This window comes from Hyperolius riggenbachi, chromosome 11 (assembly GCF_040937935.1).
Source record: "Hyperolius riggenbachi isolate aHypRig1 chromosome 11, aHypRig1.pri, whole genome shotgun sequence".
Classification (NCBI taxonomy): domain Eukaryota; kingdom Metazoa; phylum Chordata; class Amphibia; order Anura; family Hyperoliidae; genus Hyperolius; species Hyperolius riggenbachi.
Window position 1 is genome coordinate 16,553,352 of NC_090656.1, and position 23,533 is coordinate 16,576,884.

The window sequence follows — 23,533 nt, forward strand, 5'->3', positions numbered from 1 at the left end:
CACCACCAACCGGGTCCAGGACTCCTGGCGGATTCCTGAATTATAATAATTTTTCTGGTGCGTGCACATGCCTGCCTAATTTTCTTGCTGCACTGCAGCTGCAACAACAAAACAAAAGGCATGTACATGTGTCAATTCCCCTTCGTGATTGTTACCTTGCCGTGGTGAAGGGGTTTGTGTATCAAAATGAAGCAATGACCGCCGGCTATATGAGTGTCTCGGGGCGGGGGGGGGGGGGGGGGGGGCGGGGGGGGCGAGAGGGTGAAGCAGTACACTCTTTAGGCATCCAATTTAGCATGCAATGTGATTTCTGTCCTTAAAACGCTGCTTTGCATCAAATCCAGATTTTTCCCCGGGACTTTTGGCGTCTATCCCACTCACCCGTGCAAAAACTCAGATGTTAGACCCCTTGAAACATCTTTTCCATCACTTTTGTGGCCAGCATAAATGTTTCTAGTTTTCAAAGTTCGCATCCCTATTGAAGTCTATTGCGGTTCGCGAAAGTTTGCGCGAACTGAACTTTTACGGAAGTTCGCGTTCGAGGTTCGCGAACCGAAAATCGGAGGTTCGAGCCATGTCTAATAAAGTGCCTGTAATATCATGTAACATGGCTGAGCAAGCTGTCATCCTTGTGCTCCCTTTAGATTGTAAGCTGGAATGGGCATGGCTATCTCACCCTCTCTCACTGCTGTAATGTGTGTTTATGGCCACTTGTCACTAGAGGGCAGTGTGAGACTATAACAGGACTCCTGCTTTCAGTTCACACAGTAAATCCTCTGCTAGCAGAGAGACATCAAAGTATTTTAAGAATTTTGATGACCCTGATTGGGTCCTCACGCCTGCGCAGTTGAGCAGACCCGATTGGGCTTGGCTTATTTCCACTGGAACCCATCGAAAAGCTGCTACTGCGCCTGCGAAGGGGTTACACACACAGAGGGGTGAGGCAGTGAAGGGGTTACACACACAGAGGGGTAAGGCAGTGAAGGGGTTACACACACAGAGGAGTGAGGCAGTGAAGGGGTTACACACAGAGGGAGGAGGCAGTGAAGGGGTTACACACACAGGGGTGAGGCAGTGAAGGGGTTACACACACAGAGGGAGGAGGCAGTGAAGGGGTTACACACACACACAGAGGGGTGAGGCAGTGAAGGGGTTACACACAGAGGGGTGAGGCAGTGAAGGGGTTACACACAGAGGGAGGACGCAGTGAAGGGGTTACACACACAGAGGGGCGGGGCAGTGAAGGGGTTACACACACAGAGGGAGGAGGCAGTGAAGGGGTTACACGCACACACACAGAGGGGTGAGGCAGTGAAGGGGTTACACACACACACAGAGGGGTGAGGCAGTGAAGGGGTTACACACACAGAGGGGTGAGGCAGTGAAGGGGTTACACACAGAGGGAGGACGCAGTGAAGGGGTTACACACACAGAGGGGCGGGGCAGTGAAGGGGTTACACACACAGAGGGAGGAGGCAGTGAAGGGGTTACACGCACACACACAGAGGGGTGAGGCAGTGAAGGGGTTACACACACACACAGAGGGGTGAGGCAGTGAAGGGGTTACACACACAGAGGGGTGAGGCAGTGAAGGGGTTACACACACAGAGGGAGGAGGCAGTGAAGGGGCAGTGAAGGGGTTACACACACACAGAGGGCGGGGCAGTGAAGGGGTTACACACGCAGAGGGGCGGGGCAGTGAAGGGGTTACACACAAAGAGAGGGACGGGGCAGTGAAAGGGTTACACACACACACACAGAGGGGCGAGGCAGTGAAGGGGTTACACACACAGAGGGGTGAGGCAGTGAAGGGGTTACACACACAGAGGGGCGGGGCAGTGAAGGGGTTACACACACAGAGGGAGGAGGCAGTGAAGGGGTTACACACACAGAAGGGTGAGGCAGTGAAGGGGTTACACACAGAGGGGTGAGGCAGTGAAGGGGTTACACACACAGAGGGGAGGGGCAGTGAAGGGGTTACACACACAGTGGGGCGGGGCAGTGAAGGGGTTACACACACAGAGAGGGACGGGGCAGTGAAAGGGTTACACACACACACAGAGGGGCGAGGCAGTGAAGGGGTTACACACACAGAGGGGTGAGGCAGTGAAGGGGTTACACACACAGAAGGGTGAGGCAGTAAAGGGGTTACACACAGAGGGGTGAGGCAGTGAAGGGGTTACACACACAGAGGGGAGGGGCAGTGAAGGGGTTACACACACAGAGGGGCGGGGCAGTGAAGGGGTTACACACACAGAGAGGGACGGGGCAGTGAAAGGGTTACACACACACACAGAGGGGCGAGGCAGTGAAGGGGTTACACACACAGAGGGGTGAGGCAGTGAAGGGGTTACACACACAGAGGGGCGGGGCAGTGAAGGGGTTACACACAGAGGGAGGAGGCAGTGAAGGGGTTACACACAGAGGGAAGAGGCAGTGAAGGGGTTACAGGAGGGGGCGGGGTCAGGCCGCTGTAGAGGAGCCGCGCATGCGCAGTGACGCGCCCCATTGTTGCAGCCCGGGTAGAAGCGGCAGTAGCGGTGAGGAGGCCGCACAGCTCCGCGGACATACAGTGCAGGGCGGGGAGAGGCCGGAGCGCGGCCCCCGGGATGGGCGCAGAGTGATGGGGGGGAAGCAGAGCAGCCGCTCCCGGGCTCCGTTCCCCGGAGTCTCCTCTGATGACTCGGCCGTCCCTCCGGCCTCACATTACAGCGCTATGGGGCTCCGCAGCCGCTCCGTCTCCTCCGTATCCGGCCTGGAGCACCACCCGGCCGGGGGCCCCCTCTACCGGCCCGAGCCTGAGCGAGGGGGCAGCTCCGCGGGGGAGGAGAGGGGATATCCGCACCCCCTGCAGCTGGGGCCCCGCCTGATCGCCGCCCACACCGGTGAGTGCTGCCCGGAGACTGTATATGTGCTGTACTGCTAATGTGTATTATCTGCCTGCATCCCCCCCACCCCCACCTGTCTGTCTGTACTGTGTTACCACCCCTGTACTCACCTGTCCTGCTGCCCCACCACTGACTGTACTCACCTGTCCTGCTGCCCCACCACTGACTGTACTCACCTGTCCTGCTGCCCCACCACTGACTGTACTCACCTGTCCTGCTGCCCCACCACTGACTGTACTCACCTGTCCTGCTGCCCCACCACTGACTGTACTCACCTGTCCTGCTGCCCCACCACTGACTGTACTCACCTGTCCTGCTGCCCCACCACTAACTGTACTCACCTGTCCTGCTGCCCCACCACTGACTATGCTCACCTGTCCTGCTGGCCCCACCACTGACTGTGCTCACCTGTCCTGCTGGCCCCACCACTGACTGCTCACCTGTCCTGCTGCCCCACCACTGACTGTGCTCACCTGTCCTGCTGGCCCCACCACTGACTGTGCTCACCTGTCCTGCTGGCCCCACCACTGACTGTGCTCACCTGTCCTGCTGGCCCCACCACTGACTGTGCTCACCTGTCCTGCTGGCCCCACCACTGACTGTGCTCACCTGTCCTGCTGGCCCCACCACTGACTGTGCTCACCTGTCCTGCTGGCCCCACCACTGACTGTGCTCACCTGTCCTGCTGGCCCCACCACTGACTGTGCTCACCTGTCCTGCTGGCCCCACCACTGACTGTGCTCACCTGTCCTGCTGGCCCCACCACTGACTGTGCTCACCTGTCCTGCTGGCCCCACCACTGACTGTGCTCACCTGTCCTGCTGGCCCCACCACTGACTGTGCTCACCTGTCCTGCTGGCCCCACCACTGACTGTGCTCACCTGTCCTGCTGGCCCCACCACTGACTGTGCTCACCTGTCCTGCTGGCCCCACCACTGACTGTGCTCACCTGTCCTGCTGGCCCCCACCACTGTATGTTTTTGGAATGTGGGAGGAAACTGAGTGCGTGGAGGAAACCCATACAGACACAGGGAGAACATACAAATTCCTTGCAGATAATGCATATAATCAGTCTACGTAAGATTGCCTCCCTCCCCCATATCTGTACATTATTTCCACCCCTATACTTACCTGTCCTATTGCCCCTGCATCATCACTACCTACACCTGTATATGTACTGTACTGGTAATGTATATAATCTGCTTACATAGATCTGCCCCCCCTCCCCCACACCATCTATCTGTAATGTATTGCCACCCCTATACTCACCTGTACTCCTGCCTCTGCCTCATCACTTGCCTACCCCTGTATAATTTATATGTACTGGTAATGTAAATCTGTCTACATTGGTCTACAGACCCATCTGTATAGTGTTCCCACTCTGCAGCCCCTACACCTGGGGCTCTGCCTGATCACCACCTACTTTGACTTTCAACCTATTATATATGTGTACTGGTAGTCTATGTACGTGTTCCTGTATAGGGTTGCATCCTTGCCCTATATCTCTGTACTTTGTTCCCCACCCCTGTACTTCTGCTGTACGCCAATACCTTACCTTGCAGATGTGGTCTGCTTAATCACCCACAACCTCTATTATATGTAGGTGTATTATGCTGGGCATACACGGGTCGATCCGGCGGCCGATGAACTCCCGACGCGTCCCCGCTCGTCCGCACGGATCGATCCACGGCCGGCGCTCCTTATCAGCCGCTCGATTTCCCCGCTATTGTCTGCCCGCGGGGAATCTATCCGGCAGGTCATCGGACCTGTCGGATATTATCAATCGAGCCATCAGCGGCTCGATTGATAAGGAACTCCTTGTGTATGCCCAGCATAAGGCTACATCCCCATCATATAGCTATCTCTACTGTGCCTCCACCCCCTATACTTGCGCACGCTGCATCCTTGCTGCTAGAGTCTTTCCCGATTGCCACATAAATTCCAGTGAAATTCTGGTAAATTCAGTTAGGCCTGGGACCCACTAGCAGTGTTTTTTCAAGCGCTTGTGATTTGAAAAGCTCTTGCTAATGTATTGCTAATCACATTCTTCAAGTGGGATCACACCCATAGTATTACTTTAGCAAAAGATTTTAAAATCACAACTGCTTATAAATGTTCTGCTAGTGGGTTCCAAGCCTTATTTCTATGTACCATGTTGGCTCCTGCTCTATCCCATCCCTATGTCTACCCTTACAGCACTTCCGCATTCACCCCCCCACCCCTTCTGCTTTCGGCTGCCAGTTCTTTCACCGAACAGACTGCTAGGGATCGTTGGGAATGCCCATTTTGAATTTGACGGATCTTTCTGGGGCATTCTGCTGAAATTGAATTTTTTGATTTCCGCAGAATGTTTAACTTTTTTTTTTGTCCGTTTTTGCTGGTGTACGCAGTTATCTGGCAACTGGGGTAAACTTCTACATTCTCTGATTGGCCTAATACTTCTGAGTCTTCTGATTAGTTGGTTGATTTCAGCCTTTGATCGATGCGATCAAATTGATCGATTGCCAATCGGTTTGCAGCAGATTTTGATCTGACAGGATGGAAGATCTAGGTCGATCTCCTGCTGGCAGCAGATCCACGGCCCATAGAGTTGCATTGGATCTAAAGGTCCAAAAATGCATTTAGATCGATTTCCAATAAATTTCATTTTGAAATCTATTGGAAATCTGTTCCTAGTGTGTGGCACACATCAGATTCCTGTTAGATTCGACTTGACAGATATCTGCCAGAAATCTGATGGTCGAATCTGCTGTAAATCTATCAGTGTATCGCCACCTTTAAGCTAGATCTACACGGAGCGATCAGGCGGCTAATCCGGCGGCTCGATTAGCCGCCAGATCGCCTCTTCTGCGTCCCCGCCGCGTGCGTTGGATTCGATACCCGCTCGTCCCCGCCGGCGCCGCATATCTTCCGCTCAATTCCCCGCTATGGTCCGCTCGCGGGGAATCGAGCGGCGGCGAGATCGGACCTGTCGGATCTTATCAATCGAGCCGCATCAGCGATAAGTAGAATCGTGACGTGTAGATCTAGTTTTAGATTTCTGTGGTAATCTGATTTCCGCTGTAAAATTCTTAAAGTTTCAGAGCCTTGGTAATGCTGTATTCCACAGATTTACGCATACCAGTTTCTTCCGCGGAAAGCCGATTTCTGATGGGAAATCTGTGGAGTTGGGAATCTCATCCCTACAGACCCCAACTGACTCATTTATACTCCACTTTTGTTGATAAACAGGCACATGGCTTCACTTTGTCTGCTTTTATGAATGGGTCCCTGAAACGTAGCTAATTAGGCAATACACAGTACAGCTAGGACAGCAGACAAATCCGTTTTACCTGTCGGTGTCAGGTTTGCTTCCTGTCACGTTTAACCAGCCTCTACTCAGAATAGTGTTTGATAGATCCAAAGGTCATAACATATTTTTTTCGCATAACTTTCAATTCCCCTGCCCCGAAGAACCCCCCCCCCCCCCGCGCATGACACGCACATTTGTAATTACAATATATTTCAATATATTCCGCATCGGAATGTGCAGGTAGTCTCCGATTCACAAACGAGATGGGGACTGTAGTTTCGTTCTGAACCTGAATCTCTTCTTAAAGAGAACCCGGGGTGTGTTTAACCAGCTGAGCGGTCTGGACGAGCTCAGCTCGTCCAACACCGCCAGCGGCTGCCGCTCAGGCCCTGCTGGGCCGATTTTAATGAAATAAAAAGCAGCACACGCAGCCGGCACTTTGCCAGCCGCGTGTGCTGCCTGATCGCCGCCGCTCTGCGGCGATTCGCCGCGAGCAGCGGCGAAAGAGGGCCCCCCTAGCCGCCTGAGCCCTGCGCAGCCGGAACAAAAAGTTCCGGCCAGCGCTAAGGGCTGGATCGGAGGCGGCTGACGTCAGGACGTCGGCTGACGTCGATGACGTCACTCCGCTCGTCGCTATGGCGACGATATAAGCAAAACAAGGAAGGCCGCTCATTGCGGCCTTCCTTGTTTATTCTGGGCGCCGGAGGCGATCGGAAGATCGCCTCCGGAGCGCCCTCTAGTGGGCTTTCATGCAGCCAACTTTCAGTTGGCTGCATGAAATAGTTTTTTTTTTATTTAAAAAAAACCCTCCCGCAGCCACCCTGGCGATTTAATCAGAACGCCAGGGTGGTTAAAGAATGTTATCTGCATACAGAGGCTGGATCTGCCTATATAGCCCAGCCTCTGTTGCTATCCCAAACCCCACTAAGGTCCCCCTGCACTCTGCAATCCCTCATAAATCACAGCCGTGCTGTGAGGCTGTGTTTACATCTGTAGTGTCAGTCTCAGCTGCTCCCCCGCCTCCTGCATAGCTCCGGTCCCTGCCCCCGTCCCTTCCCTCCAATCAGCAGGGAGGGAAAGGATGCAGGCGGGGACTGGAGTTCTGCAGGAGGCGGGAAGAGCAGCAGACTGACACTATAGAGATAAACACAGCCAGCTCTGACAAGCTGTTTGTCAGCAGCGTGGCTGAGATTTATGAGGGATTGCAGAGTGCAGGGGGACCTTAGGGGGGTTTGGGATAGCAACAGAGGCTGGGCTGTATAGGCAGATCCAGCCTCTGTATGCAGATAATATTCTTCAAACCCACCTCGGGTTCTCTTTAAAGGGAAGATCCAAGCACGCAAAGAAAACAAAATCCACTTACCTGGGGCTTCCTCCAGCCCCTGGCTGACGTCCTGTGCCCTCGCCGCAGCTCAAGTGGCTCCCGGTGTCCTCCGCTGCAGAAGCTGACCTTGCCAGCTCGGCTTCCTGGTCGGCTTCCTGTGCGCTCCACGGCGCAGGTCACGTGGTCCGGCTGACATCATCAGGTCTGTACTGCGCAGGTGCACTAGTTCTGATGACGTCAGCTGGACCACTTGGCCCGCGCCATGGAGCGCACAAGGAGCCGACCTGGCGAGGTCGGCTTCTGCAGCGGAGGACACCAGGAGCCACTTCAGCTGCGGCGAGGGCACAGGATGGCTGCCAGGGGCTGGAGGAAGCCCCAAATAAGGTTTTTTTTTTTTTTTTCACTTGGATGTTTCCTTTTAAGTTGGAAAACTGCTATCTCTGTCCTCTGTACCTCCTTTACCTCCAGTGTCCACCTTTGTGTCACCTCTGTCCCCATGTACCTGCTTATACAAGTTTAAAAATCCCTTTTTCTTAGATTTTTTTTTTTTAAATCTATTTTTTCAAAAGTAAGTTGTTTCCCACAGAATCCATGCCGTTTGTAAGTCAGGCGTTCATAAGTCGTTGACTACCTGTATTCCGTATCCTTGCATAGCCCAGTTCTGAAAGCTCTTGATCTGTATCTAGAAACCTCGTTATAACTCCCTCCTCGTGGACACACTAGTAATCTTGCTAACCCCACACAGGAAGTTGCAGCGGTAGCTGAACGGCTTGTTTGTGGTGAGAACAGCACACGTGTTCTTGCTGCTGTGGTTTGGTGTTGGCGCATGTGGCCCAGTGCACATGTAGCAGTGCTAATCTACTTCCTGAGCAACACAACTGTCGTTTTGTGTGATAACGAACTCATTCTGCTAACAGTGCCCTTTTCTGGGTCAACTGAACTTCCTGTCATTTTGACAGTCACCCTTTCCATTCTCTGTATAAGTATGGGGGGGGGGGGGGGTTAACTACTTTTATTTCTGTGTAGAATAAGGCCTTGTTCAGATTTTTTTTTTTATCCTCAAAGCAACCCTGAACTGAAAATAAACTTTAAATTGTAAGTGTAGCGCTACTAGTATCTATCTCTGTCTCACAGGAAAAGCCTATTTTCAGTTTTAAAGGCTAAATTTTTAACTCTTCCTAATTGTAAACAGCAGCCACGGTAGTGTTTATTTTACGTGAACTGTACCCACACATGCGCAGTACGGTTGCCGCTTACATTCTTGCGCCATCAGAAGCGCGGCCACGAGAGCATATATGACCTTTAGTGAGTGCTCTGTTCAAGTGTCCAGTCACGGTACAGTTTTTAGTGAACGTTTGTACTTTCGATCAGATGATTCAGTTTGTATTGTACGAAAACAGAGGGGCTGATGGGCCCAATCAATCCTGAACGATCACATGATCGATTGTTTCCTTAAAAGATAGCTGAGGAGAGGGACAGATGTGCTGTATAACTTGCATGGGGATGCTTCCAGCCCCCTACAGTCTTATCTGGTCCTTCGCTGTGGTTACGAACCATTCCAGTGTGCCGTTGCCCACTCCAAAGATCCACAAGTCGCGCACAGTGTGTTCCCAGCTGCATGCCACTTCAATTGCGCCCCCATAGCCGGGTGTATGCTGCGCACGCATACTCTGCAAGGACTTAGTCTGAAGCCATTTAATTTGCCGCTTTTTTTTTTATTGCTCAGGTTATTTTAAAGCATCAATATCAAAGCTGATTCGCTGCAACCCCGCGGCAGAATTAAGTATTTATCCCCTGCGATCGCAGGATTTTTCTTCCTGGGAGAGGCAGAGCTTTGTGCAGTAGCTCTGCCTCTACGCTCCAGTCAATCTCCCGCCTCACCTCGCCCCTCTGTCTTTCACTGAGAGGGGCGGGGAGAGGCGGAGATGGATTGGAGGCAGAGCTACAGCGCAAAGCTCTGCCTCACCGGGCAGCAAAATCCTGCGCTCTGGAAAGTCATGGAATTTTGCCCCTGGATTTTGGGGGATAAATACCTCGTTCTGCCACAGGGATGCCGCGAAACAGCTTTGATCTTAATGCTGATGATAACTGGGCAATAAAGAGGTAAATTAAATGGCTTCAGACTCGAGGGGCTTGCTAGACTGCAGGGGTCAGGAAGATGCTCCAGGTAAGTTACGCTGCACTTCTGTCCCTTGCCTCAGGTATCCTTTAAGGAAATCTTGTTCTCCTTGGTGGATTTCTTTTATCATGATATGATCATAACTGGTTAGGTATGATTGCAAGTTGGATTCTGTTGTGAATTTAACCGGCCTGGCGTTCTGATTATTTTCGTTTTTTTCACCTAATTTTTTTTTTAACCATGCAGCTAGCTAGCGCTAGCTACATGATTCCCCCCTCCGTGTGGCGTCCGACCAGCCCCTCCGATCGCCGCCGGGCATATTCCCAACAGGAAATCCCGTTCTGAACGGGATTTCCTGAATGGGCTTCCCCGTCACCATGGCGACGATCGCCATGACGTCATAGTCAGGGGAGTCCTGATCCACACCATAGCGCAGCCTGGCGGTGATTGGCCAAGCTGCACAAGGGGTCTGCGGGGGGGGGGGGCCTTTTGCGCGGCGGGTAGCTGGCGGCGAACGGAACAAACACGCAGCTAGCAAAGTGCCAGCTGTGTGTTTGAAAAAAAAAAAAAAGTCCAAATCGGCCTGAGCGGTGCCCTGCGGCGTTACTGGACGAGCTGATCTTAAAGTGTACTAGAGACGAGTAAATACAAAAGATTTATACTTACCTGGGGCTTCTTCCAGCCACTCTGCATCGATCGCAGCCACATCTTCCCCCGCCTTCTCCTGGTATCGGTAGAAGCAGAAGTGCAGCTGTGTGCCCAGTCTCGCTCCTGTGGCTGGCAGCACTCTGCGCCTGGGCCGTGTGTGCGCAGCGCACCCCCCAAATTGCCACACTTGCATGTCCTCTCTCTCTCTCTCTCTCTCTCTCTCTCCTCTCCTCTCTCTCTCTCTTCTCTCTCTCTCTCTCTCTCTCTCTCTCTCCTCTCTCTCTCTCTCTTCCCCCCCCCCCCCCACCCCACCCGACAGGAAGAGCAATACTGTGGGTCATCCATTGTGAAAGCTGTTTCTCACTGTTATAAATTCCCAGCAGCCCCCTGGGGTCAGAGTGGGATTTTCTGAGTATGTGAAGCATGCTTTATACCGGTATGAGCGAGTTTCATTTTCAGGAAACTTTCTACAGAACTGTCTGACCATCCCGTATGATGTCATCTGTCCTGGAGCTGTGTTCTATCATGGGGAACTTCCAGTGACCTCAGAGAGGATGTATTAACTAACACCCCCCCCCCCCTTCCTTTCCAACAGCTCTAGCATTCTGAATCACACAGGGAGACCCTGCCTATCCCAGCAATAGCATGCAGCAATGTAACTGATAAGCCCCTCCCAGTAATAAACCCTATTAACTCTTTCAGGAACTTTTTTTTTTTTTTTTTTATCAAATAATGGGGTGTCAAACTTAAATACAACGTGGGCTGAAATTGTACACTGGGACTTAGTCGCGGGCCAACCTCAGTCTATTGGCCACCTTCTTCTCTTATAAAGTTCCCAGGGGCCTAATTGTCCCCCTTGAGCTCCTTTACAGTTTCCTGATGTTTAGTGGTCCCTACTTTTCCCTATACAGTTCCATAGTGTTTCATTATTTCGCCCATCTCCCCATATGGCTTCCCTGGTGTTCTAGGGTGGAGAAAACCCCTTGAGGGTCATATTTGAGGGCTCCGATGGCCAGATTGGGCCTGCAGGCCGGAGTTTGACACCCCTGCTCTAGTGGGATCACACCCATAGCATTACACTAGCAAGAGCGTCTCAAATCCCAAAGCGCACAGAAAACTGCTCCTAGCGGGTTCCAGGACTTGGGCCTGGAACCCACTACAAAACGCTAATCGCAATCGCTAGCGTTTTTAATGAGCGGTTTGTAAGCTATTTGAGCGATTGCTGGCGATTTTGGTAGCGTTTTTAACAGGGCTGTGGAGTCGGGGAAAAATGCACCAACTCCTAATGAGTTTAAACTGTAATTAAAATAGAAAATGTTAAAATGTTCTATTTCTCAGATAATAGTCATCATAAATTATATATACAGTAATAGCTGTGCTTAGTCCACAACAATGAAATAAACCAATCAAAATGAGTTACTTTTGCTGCTTCAATAAAGCAGTCCCCGGTTTAGGTGGCCGTTACTCTGCTACTTTGCTAAACTTTTGTAAATATGTGACTGTATATTATAATTGTTGTGTATAGCACTTTATCACTCTACCACTGGGATATTGGCACTCCTGACGAAGTTTCCAATTTAGGAAATGAAACATGTCGAGTTTGGTGTAGGGTCCACAGTATTTATAGCGTGAACTAGGAGGATGGTCCAGTGACCCAAAACTTTGTTTCCTCCAGTCCGTTTTATTCACAGTTTACCTATTAGCTAGCAAATAAGAAAATATGTTAATGTTTTAATGCAATCTTAATAAAAGTTAAATTTTATTCTACATTTCCAATAGGGTACACTTTTGTTTAGTATTTCTAATCAGGTGTGTTTTTTTATATACTAAATAACATCTATGCTGTAAGAATAAAGCCTGATGTGTAGCCGTGTCACTAATAGAGATGGTCAATGAGCTGAAAGAATTTGCGTTGATGCTGATTTATGCAAATGTATGCACAGTCTCTGCTCATGAAATCAAAAAATTTGATATGTTGTTAAAATTTGGATTGACTAAAAGGGGCACCTGAGACGGATGAAAAGAAAAGTTTTATACATACCTGGGGCTTCCTCCAGCCCCCTTCAGGTTAATCAGTCCCTTGCTGTCCTCCACCACCCGGATCTTCTGCTATGAGTCCCGGTAATTCAGCCAGTCAGCGCAGTCCGGCCGCGTGCCGCTCCTACAGCCAGGAGCTTTCTGCAATAGTGCTGCGCAGGTGTAGTACGCTCCCGGAGGCGGAGTGTGTGCATGCGCACTACGCCAGACTGGCTCAAGTACCTGGATTCATAGCAGAAGATCCAGGTGGCCGATGGAGGACAGCGAGGGGCTGATTAGCCTGAAGGGGGCTGGAGGAAGCCCCGGGTATGTATAAAACTTTAATTTCATCTCTCAGGTTACTTTGTTACACAGTAGTACTATACTCTACATATGCACTCCCCACAGAGCTGCAGGGAATCCACTGAGAATGTTGTGCACATTGAACAGAGAGGTGTTGTCTGTCACCCATAAACCTTGTTCAGATTGTACATGAAGAATGTGTAATGCAGGAAGGATACCCTCATTCTCCTGCAGCGTACCGGCACATCAATCTTACATGTACCCACAGTCACATTGCCTAGGGCCTGATCCATGTTCAGATTGTGCATAAAGAATGTGTAATAGAGGAAGAATCCCCTCATTCTCCTGCAGAGTACCTGCACATCACTCTTACATGTACCCACAGTTACATTGCCTAGGGCCTGATAGATGTTCTTTGTTCCGGTTTGTACCTTTTACAAGTACTCTTACCAAGGACTAGTTTTAGACTAAAGGGAATAAATATAGTAGTCTACATATCCTTTTCACTTCAGTTGCCTTGTAAAATTCCTAAGCGTTGGCAGTTAAGAGACGAATTTCATGTTCTATACTTTCAATCAACAAGATTGTAATATGCAAATTAGATGAGTCGGTGGAATCCTAAACTTCGGAGTCGGTGGATTTTTGTACCAACTCCACAGCCCTGGTTTTTAAAGTGTCCGCTTTTTGCCAGCGATTGTGTAGCGATTAGAGTTTTTAATTCTGATTGGTCCTTTCAATTTTAATTTTTTACAGTGTTCAGTAATGTAAAACGCTAGCAAAATCGCGCTGTGTAGGATTTGACAAGCGATTACGCCAGCGTTTATATACTTTACATTGCAGAAACTCTAAAAATGCTGCATGTTTGGTAATCGCAATCGCTCCAGTGGAATTTGGCCCATCCACTAACATTAGCTGAGCGTTTATGGAAATCGCTAGCGTTTTGAACCACTCCCTAAACCTTCACAAAACCGCTCTTGTGGGTTTGAGCCCTTTAGAGAAGTTGTTTGTTTGTTTGTTTGTTTTTTTTTTTAAAAGACTTACGAGGCCAAATATCGAAAATTTGGTCATTACCTGTTTGATATTAGAATCCATAGGTGATTTCCTCTGCTCCCTCTGTCTCATTCCGCCTCCAATGCATTTTTTACATAGCCCCCAGGCTGCGACCCGACCCCACAGCACGGGTCGTCTCATATGCCACGATCAAGATGGCCGCCGCCAAGATCCGCGCCTGCGCAGTACGCATGGCGGAGAGTGCGGCTGCGCAGCTCTCCGCCCTTGCCATGAGCGCGCCCGCTGCCACGCTAGGACGCTGACATCGAGTACGCGGCTGGGCGAGGGCGGAGAGCTGCGCAGCCGCACTCTCCGCCATGCGTACTGCGCAGGCGCGGATCTTGGCGGCGGCCATCTTGATTGTGGCATACGAGACGACCCGTGCTGTGGGGTCGGGTCGCAGCCTGGGCGCTATGTAAAAAATGCATTGGAGGCGGAATGGGACAGAGGGAGCAGAGGAAATCCCCTATGGATTCTAATATCAAACAGGTAATGACCAAAATTTCGATATTTGGCCTCGTAAGTCCTTTAAGCAAATTTGTTTGAAGCAGAGGGGGAATTTTAGACTATATAGTTCCTCTTTAGTTTTTCTATACCTGCTCTAAAGCTTGCCCTGCCTATATGCTTCTCTGCTGTGTAGGTCTTTTGTCCTGCTCCTGTGTGGTGTGTTGTGTGGAAACAGGTTGGATAGCCCTTGTAACCACAGCACACTCCCCATGTACACTGCACCTCTTGCACTGTACACCGCATGCTGTTTGAGTGATGGGAAAGGTTACGTTGACATTCAGAGCCGTGTGGCCGATGGAGGGGACGGGGTGAGGTCTGGTGTTCATGAACAGGTGCCTTCCGGCTAATTATAACTGCTGACCTTGGCCGGGGGCTGTTTCCATAAACTTTGCTCCACATGTACCTCCTGCTGACATGTTGGCCAGACGCATGCAGTGTGCAGCTGTGTACTTAGAACCTGCGTGTCTGATAACTTCTGTAGCGGCTGGATTCTCAACCTTCTGCCCCTCCAGGCGGGTTTGGTGCTTGCGAGGAACAATAAATGTGTATTTCCTTTTAGGGCTTCTGATGCTGTTGGGCTACAGGCACAGAGCTGGATTGAGGTGGAATGGGGCCATAGAAACACAGCAGCTTTTGGCTCCCTGAAATGCCTACCTGGCTTTTATTGGATAGTTTTGGTAGGGGCTAGACCAGGCATGGGCAAACTTGGCCCTTCAGCTGTTAAGGAACTACAAATCCCACAATGCATTTGCCTGTATACGTCATGAATGTGGCTGTCAGACTCCTGCAATGCATTGTGGGACTTGTAGTTTCTCAACAGCTGGAGGGCTAAGTTTGCCTATGCCTGGGCTAGACCAGGGGTCAGGAACCTTTTTGGTTGAGAGCCATAAACTCCATTTCAAAATGTAATTCCATGAGAGCCATACAATGTTTAAAACTGGGACAGTGCCCATGCGCAGCAGAGGGCTCACGTCCCTGTTGCCATGGTGATGAATATACAGTTTATCCGCCGGGCAGTGGAAGTGTCAGACACGTCTTCAGCTTCTCTTGGGTTTCAGCAACATCAGCAATTTCCCCGAGAGCCAGACAGGAGGAATGCCGAATAAAGGTGGCCATACACTTATAGATTTGCAGCAGATGCGACCATCCGATTTCTGTCAGATGCCTGTCGGGTTGAATCTGACAGGCATCTGATGTGTGCCACATACTAGGAACAGATTTCTGAAATCTATTGGAAATCTATCTAAATGCATTATAGGACCATTAGATCCAATGCAACCCTGTGGGACATCGATCTGCTGGCAGCAGCAGATAGACCTAGATCTTCCATCCTGTCAGATCAAATCCATCGAAATCAATAGATTTGAAAGTATCGATTTCTGATCGATTCTATAAAATCGTTCGATGGCTGAAATCGACCAGTGTATGGGCCCCTTAAAGGGACACTTAAGTCAAACCAAAAAAATGAGTTTTACTCACCTGGGGCCTCCAATAGCCCCCTGCAGCTGTCCGGTGCCCTCGCCGTCTCCCTCTGATCCTCCTTGCCCCGCGGGCAGCCACTTCCTGTTTCGGTGACAGGAGCTGACAGGCTGGGGACGCGAGTGATTCTTCGCGTTCCTGGCCACAATAGCGTCATCTAAGCTGCTATAGCATATATCATATACCATATAGCAGCATAGAGGGTGCTAATGTGTCTGGGAACGCGAAGAATCACTCGCGTCCCCAGCCTGTCAGCTCCTGTCACCAAAACAGGAAGTGGCTGCCGGCGGGGCCAGGAGGATCCGAGGGAGACGGCGAGGGCACCGGACAGCTGCAGGGGGCTATTGGAAGCCCAGGTGAGTAAAACTTTTTTTTTTTTTTTTTTTTTGACTTAAGTGTCCCTTTAACAGCTTGTACAATTAGCTAGCTGACTTGGGGGTTGATTCACTTTGTAGGACGACATCCCCGCACTTTAGCCCAATAGGCTGCCTGTCAAGTGACAGGCAGCCTATTGGGCCAATCAAAGTGCGGGGATCTCGTCCTACAAAGTCACTGGACCTGACAGGGCCCAGAGCGGGACAATTGGAGCAGCCGTTAGTTTTGGGGTAGCGTGAGTAAGTTAGTAGTGCATGCTACAGCAGTGAAAATGTTACTTGCGATGCAACACTAAGTTGCGCTGCTTGAGCCGTGTAGCTTAGTGAATCAGCCCCTACTGAATTTGTATGTGAGTCAGATTTAGCCATCAAAAGAGCCGCATCTGTCTCCCGAGCCATAGGTTCCCTACCCCTGGGCTAGAGTCACCCAGGCCCCTGGTCTCTCTCCAAGCCCCAAGCGCCTACCTAGGTTGCCTTGTGGATGCTCCGGCTCTGCAGGCCACATTGATATGGGCGGCTGAACTGCGTGGCTCCGGTGTCTGTGTATCATGGAACAAGCACTATCTGGCTGTGTAATGCAACCAAATGGCAGCATTTTATAAACGCGGTAGGGATGATCAGAGATGCAAATCTTCTGAGTTTATGCAAATTCATGTAAATTTGTATGCAAATGTTTGCAGTTTGAAAAAGCTGCATACATTTACATAATTTCAGAAGTATTTGCAACTAATTGATCATCCCTGGTCAGCGGCTGTCAATGCGCAGTTATTGCATGGTAGAAAATCACCACATGTAATGTCCAGCAGGTGGCTGCTGCCCGCTGTGATCTGCTTCGTAGCCGTACCTGGTGGGTGGGAGGATAGACACCCCTGTACAATGCAACCAAACCTGCTCAGGGGAATTGGCCTTCCTCTCCTAGGGAGCTCAGCTTGCTTGGACGCTATATATAGAACAATACTGCGAAAACCAGGGCTGTGGAGTCAAAGCAATTTTGGGTACCTGGAGTTGGGAGTTGGTGGCTTCATAAACTGAGGTGTCAGATGATTTTTGTACCGACTCCACAGTCCAGTCCTAGTAAGGCCTCCTTCACACTATATGGTGTGCGATCAGCAAGAACGCCATCTGTGTTGTCTAATGTGAACAAGGCCTTAGTATTGGACTAAAGGTGGCCACACACCATACAATTTTTTTTTTTAAATATCTGTTCAATTTAAGAATTGCAAAACATTTTTCTAACTGATTGTAACATTTCAAAAATCTGACCAATGTACCACACACCTATGTTCAATTTTTCCCCAATTATGATAAAAAATGATTGGAAACTCTGACAAAATTGCTAGGGTGTGTATGTTAATAAATTGACAATCTAACACACACCATACAATCTTTAAAAAGATTGAAGAAAAATATCTGGCATTCCGGATCGATAAAAATTGAAGAAAACTGGAAATCTGATCAGATTTTTCAGTCGAATGAAAAAAAAACTTTCAATTTTTTCGGGAGATCCGATCATATTTATCGAATTGCTGTAAAATCGGATCATTTTATTGTATCGTGTGTGGCCACCTTAAGTCAGAGCAATTTTGGGTACCTGGAGTCTGACTTCTCAGTTTATGAAAGCACCGAATCGGTCAGATGGTTATTGTACCCGCTCCACTGCCCTGGTGGAAACCTTTTTAGGCTGAGAGCACAGTGTCTTATTTTCCTGAATTAGAGATAATTTGCATATTCACTAGTGGTTCATTGTGGGTAACCACAAATGTTCACTTATACAGTGTTCTCCGCAGGCTCTTTTAGCCGGGTGCTCAACCAGGCTAATTTTGGTGAACACCCGGCTGTCATCGGCTCGCCTCCTCCTATGCAGTAAGCAGAGAGGCACCAGCCCTGTATTTTCCTGTCACCCACCCGACTACTTTTTCATGCCAACTGGCTGGAAAAAATTTCTGGGGAGAACACTGCTTATAGCTGAATTATTGCAAGTTTCCTTCTGTTTTTAAAAGGCACTTTTGGGGGTGAAAAAGTGTGCCTTGCAAGGAGAAAAATGCGGTATTTACCTCACAAGTCAGTAATTTCAGTTTTCCAAATGGTAACAGCCTTAGTGAATTGACATTTCACAGAATGTCCAGTAAAATCAGCTGTTTTCTGCGTTACTGAATGTGGTCATGCTTAGTGAATAGAAGCTTTGTGCCCCAAAAATCAAGTGTGAACCCTCCCTCAGGGCCCTTTTCCACTAGCAATCGCAATCACAAATCACAAACGCCAGCGATTGCGATTTTTCATTAATTCTGTTATGTGATTGCGATTTGTGATTTCATTTGCATTGCATTATCATTGTAAAAATCGCTCCAGCAAGCGATTGCGATTTGCGATTAGCGATTTCCAAAATCGAATCACTGTAGTGGAAAATACTTCTCGTGATTCTATGATAAAGTAACAACTCTAGCGATTTAAAAATCACTAGCGATTTGCGATTCAGCAATCACAATCGCTCTAGTGGAAAAGGGCCCTAAAGTATGGGTGAGTGTTGTGAAGCCGGATTATTGCATTATGACTACAGCTGAATAAGGAGAGAGCTGGATTGTTTGTATGATGTGCATTTGTGTTGCATTTGTTTACTCTGCACTTGTTGTTTTGTAAATAGTGTTTTATGTTAAAGAGAATCTGTATTGTTAAAATCGCACAAAAGTAAACATACCAGTGCGTTAGGGGACATCTCCTATTACCCTCTGTCACAATTTCGCAGCTCCTCGCCACATTAAAAGTGGTTAAAAACAGTTTTAAAAAGTTTGTTTGTAAACAAACAAAATGGCCACGCAAAACAGGAAGTAGGTTGATGTACAGTATGTCCACACATAGAAAATACATCCATACACAAGCAGGCTGTATACATCCTTCCTTTTTAATCTCAAGAGATCATTTGTGTGTTTCTTTCCCCCTGCAGCTATCTTCCACTGAAGTGTCAGGCTGTTTCTTCCTGCAGAGTGCAGACAGCTGTGCCTGTATGTAATTCCTCAGTATGTGAAAGCCCAGCCAGCTCAGAGGAGGATTTATCCAGCTTGTAAAAGATAAGAGAGAAGAGAGAAGCTGCCCTAATCTAAATAATACACAGGCAGTGTGCAGAGAGAGGCCTGGAGGGGGGAGATTCATCACAGAAACTGAAGAACTTGGCAACCTTCCAGACACTGGCCGACAAGTCTGACAGGGAAAGATACAATTGATTTATTACAGAGACTTGTGATAGCAGAAAGTGCTGCAGTAAGCCAGAACACATTAGAATAGCTTTTGGAACTTGTAGGATGATAAAAACAGGATGCAATTTTTGTTACGGAGTCTCTTTAAGGCCCATACACATGTCGGATTTTCCCGACCGACTGTCTTATCACCCGAACCGACGGACTGTACACACGCCCGATTTGGCGTGCGGACTGCTGAAACGGCGGGACGTTCAGACGACCCGTCCGGGAAAAATTCGACGTGTGTATGGGCCTTTAGTTAAGGCTTGTAACTTTTCTGCCCAACTATTGTCCAAACTTGGTCTGTTGGGTGGACAGTCGGGGGGAAGTGTACGCGTGCCAAACGACTAGACACGCGACTGATAACAGGCAGATCGCACAACTGTTTGTGCGACTTGCATGCGTAGTAGGTAAATGAGCTGGGTCACTTAGCCCTCTGGAAATACAGGTCATATCAGCGGGTTGTCGTGCACTTAGTAGGAACCAGGGCTGTGAATTCAGAGCAAATCGCAATTTTGGGTACCTGGAGTCTGTTTCATAAACTGAGGAGTCAGAGTTGGAGTCAGATGATTTTTGTACCAAATCCACAGCCCTGGTAAGTATTAGACTAAGGAGTCAGAGCCATTTTGGGTACCTAGAGTTGAAGTCGGTGGTTTCATAAACTGAGGAGTCAGTTGAAGTCGGATGAATTTTTTTTTTTCCCACAGCCCTGATAGGAATTTGTGTAAATTCCGTTAGTGGCGTAGCACAGTCTGTTCCGATGTGTTGTAAACCATTGCTCCGCCTTTTATTTTCTTTCCTGTGGACAGCGTTGTAAGAAGGAATCGGTTAATAGATGGCAGATGAGTGCATGATGTGTTTTTAGCAAAACGTAGAGTGCGGCGTGGCGAATGCAGCAAGCGAGCGTGTCAGCACCGTGCAGTAAATCCTCACGCAGGCAGCAGACTCTTCATCATCTGTGATTGCTTTGGGTGACAGTCAGATGCCTGTACTGGAGGGTCCTCGTTATGTGGTTGTGTGTGGTGTGTGTGTGTGTGTGTGTGTGTGTGTGTGTGTGTGTGGTTATATTTAATTTAGTCTGCTGCTGCTGTATCCTGTGCAGAGTGGGATTGCTCTGTTCTGTGGACAGGAGGACAGTGAGGAGGGTTTTTCGAGCTTTGTACGACAAAGTGCAGCTGGCCAGAGAGATGCTAGTGATTCAGAGTTGGTGCAAATTGTGTGCAGCTTGCCACAAGCAGAAGTCACTGCATTTTATTTGTCAATTTCCAAGCTGCATACAATTTGCATCAACTCAGAATTGGCATCTCATTGACAATTACTCACACCAGAGCCTAGCAGGGGTAGCGTAATCGCCAGTATTTAGCCTTTCTCTTTCCCATCAGTGCATCAAGGACGCCTTTTAAAAGGGAACCTGAGGTGAGAGACATATGGAGGCCTGTAGCACAGTCTGCTCCGATGTGACCTATTCATTTTCTTTTAAACAATGCACATTGCCTGGCCGCCCTGCTGATCCTTTACCCCTAATGCTTTTAGCCATAGACCCTGAACAAGCATGCAGATCAGATGTTACTGACCGGATTATTCACGGCAGTTGTGTGATTCAAACACTTCTGCTGGTGACAGAAAAATCAGCAGGACTGCCAGGCAACTGGTATTATATTTAAATGGAAAATAAACATGGCAGCCATATTTTTTATTAGTATTTAGAGCCGGCCTCTTCTGCAGTGCTGTACAGAATATGTCTTGTCACTAACTGTCCCTCAGAGGAGCTCACAATCTAAACCCTACCAAAGTCATATGTCCATGTAGGTATCGTGTAGGGCCAATTTAGGGGGAAGCCAATTAACTTATCAGTATGTTTATGGGATGTGGGAGGAAACTGGATTGCCCGGAGGATACCCATACAGACATGGGGAGAACATGCAAATAGTGCCCTGATAGGGGTTTGAACCAGGGGCCCAGCACTAGGGCTGCACGGTTTTTCGGTTTAAAACCGAAAACCGCGGTTCGTGGCAAGACGATCTGCTGATCGTCAGTACCATCGGTTTTTTCGGTCTTTTGTTTAATACTTTGCTTCTGGCCCCGCTGTGCGCGGATTGGCCAGAAGCAGTGAATATGTATGAGAGTTAATGAGCGGGGGGGCGGATCCACTCCAGCGAGCGGCGGGCACATACAGCATTACCAATCACTGCTACGCATGGAATGACGGCAGCGGTAGGCGGAGCTGTATGCTCTGTACAGCTCCGCCTACCACTGCCGTCATTCCATCGCTAGCCAGTGATAGGTAATGCTGTATGATGTGCCTGGCCGCTCGCTCTAGTGGATCCGCCCCCCGCTCATTAACGCTTCACTACATATTCACTGCTTCTGGCCAATCCGCGCACAGCGGGGCCAGAAGCAAAGTATTGCGGACAGGACCGGGCAGTGCGGACCAACCTCTTCCCCCCCCCCCCCCCCCCCCCCCCCCCCCCCCCCAGCATTTGAAAAAAAAATCGGGGAAAAATCGAAATTGCAATTTCTGAGAGAAAAATCGCAATTTCGATTTTTCCCTAAAATCGTGCAGCCCTACCCAGCACTATAAGGCAAGAGCACTAACCACTACGCCCACCATGCTGCCCATGTCCCTCTCGCTTCGGTTGACCTGCCAGAAGGCGTTTCTATGCTTCTTGCTGTGCTGAGATAATCAAATTCTCCCAGGCAGAGTCTATTGTTGCTCTAGGTGAGGCTTGAAAAGTTTCGATCAAGCTGTCTCCGAAGTGTATCCCCTGAACTTGGGGCTGGTGCACACCAAGAGCTTTTTAGATTGCCAGCACTTTGAAAATCGCTTAGCTACTGAAACCCTGAGAGGGTGTTCCCACAGCAGCGTTGTCCTTTTTTTCTAAAATCGCAAACTTGTTGCTTGTAGCATTTTTATTTTATTTTTTTTTTTTTTTTGGGAGCGATTCAGCTTGAATGAATAAGCAAAAAACAAATGCTCATCCAAAAATCGCTCTGAAAAATTGCTTCACAAATGACTAAGCGGCAGCGATTGCAATAGCCCTTATTTGCAGGCGTTAGATCTTACTTAGGGCTCATTTACACCTAAGCGGGAATCGTGCAATTCATGCTAATCGCTAAAGCGCTAGCGTTTTTTGAAAAACGCTAGTGCTATTTTAGCCTGTGGCAGTGTTCACACTTAAGCGATTTGCGATAATCACGGGCGATCCGCAATTATCGCTAATTTGCAAACGTGTTAAATGCAGCATTTTTCTAGCGATTTTGAAGCGCTCACCATTAGCATATATAGAATCGCTCATTGCGATTGTAACAAATGCAAATTTTACTTTTTTTTCATGAGTTAAATCATGAAAAAAATCACCAGCGGAAACCGCTACCCGCAAAATCGCTAGTGGTTAGCGATTTTTAGGTTTGAACGGCCCTAAAGGTGCGTACACACGCACTACCCGCCGGCAACGACCGGTCCGTCAGACCCTCCCGCTGGGCAGGTGTTCCAGCGACAGTAGTGCGTCTGTACAGTCTGTCAGGCAGACTGATGAGGTTGTTTCTGAACGATCCGCCTCAGCCTGATCAGTCCGCCGACAGCACGTACACATGCACTATTGTTGCTGAACGTCCGCCCAGCGCACCATTAGAGTGGATCTGCACTCTACTTCCTCTCTGCTCTAAAATAAAGCAAAGCATAATAACCTTTTAGGCTAGGTTCACAGTGGGACGTGCGGAGCTGCGGATATAAACTCTTATAATGCAGCTCACCGCACTGCAATAAGCTATGGGACGTTCACAGTGCAACGTTAAAGAGAATCTGTAACCTAAAAACCTCATATAAAAAACCTACCAGCCTGTAGGTTTTCATCTCCTGTCCCTCTGTCACATTTTCGCTGCTCCCCACCAAGATCCTGGCCCAAAAAAAAGCAGTTTTATAAAAAAAAAAAATATGGCTGCCAAACAGGAAGTTAATCATAATATTGCATGTTCCTGTAAACTGCATTACAGTTTCCATGAAAGGTTATATTATGGAACAATAAATTCAGCCTTTAAAGTTGATTTAATAGTTTAGAAGAAGTTTTACCTTGTAAAGAACGCTGCAATCTTTAGTAGTGATTACTGATAGCAGGTCCAATAGTCTGAGCTATGCTTCTCACAATTATCAGCTTTTATCAGTAGATGATACGGAGTTACTGAGAGCAGGGAATGTGTGAGCTCTGCTTTTCAGCTTTCAGTGTGTGAGGCCTGGTGCACACCAAAAACCGCAAGCAGAGCCGCAAAACGCTAGCAGATTTTTAAATGCTTTTTTTTAAAA

General features: G+C 48.9%; 1 protein-coding gene across 1 annotated transcript in view; it reads left to right on the forward strand.

The window, feature by feature from the left end:
* The first annotated feature begins 2,483 nt into the window (after window positions 1-2,483).
* The window catches only part of ZNRF1 (zinc and ring finger 1), a 71,604-nt gene continuing 50,554 nt past the window's right edge, over window positions 2,484-23,533 (forward strand). The window contains exon 1 of the mRNA XM_068259500.1: window positions 2,484-2,885. Within this exon, the coding sequence (XP_068115601.1) occupies window positions 2,489-2,885 (397 nt within the window). The 5' untranslated portion in view covers window positions 2,484-2,488. The remainder of the gene's footprint in view (window positions 2,886-23,533) is intronic.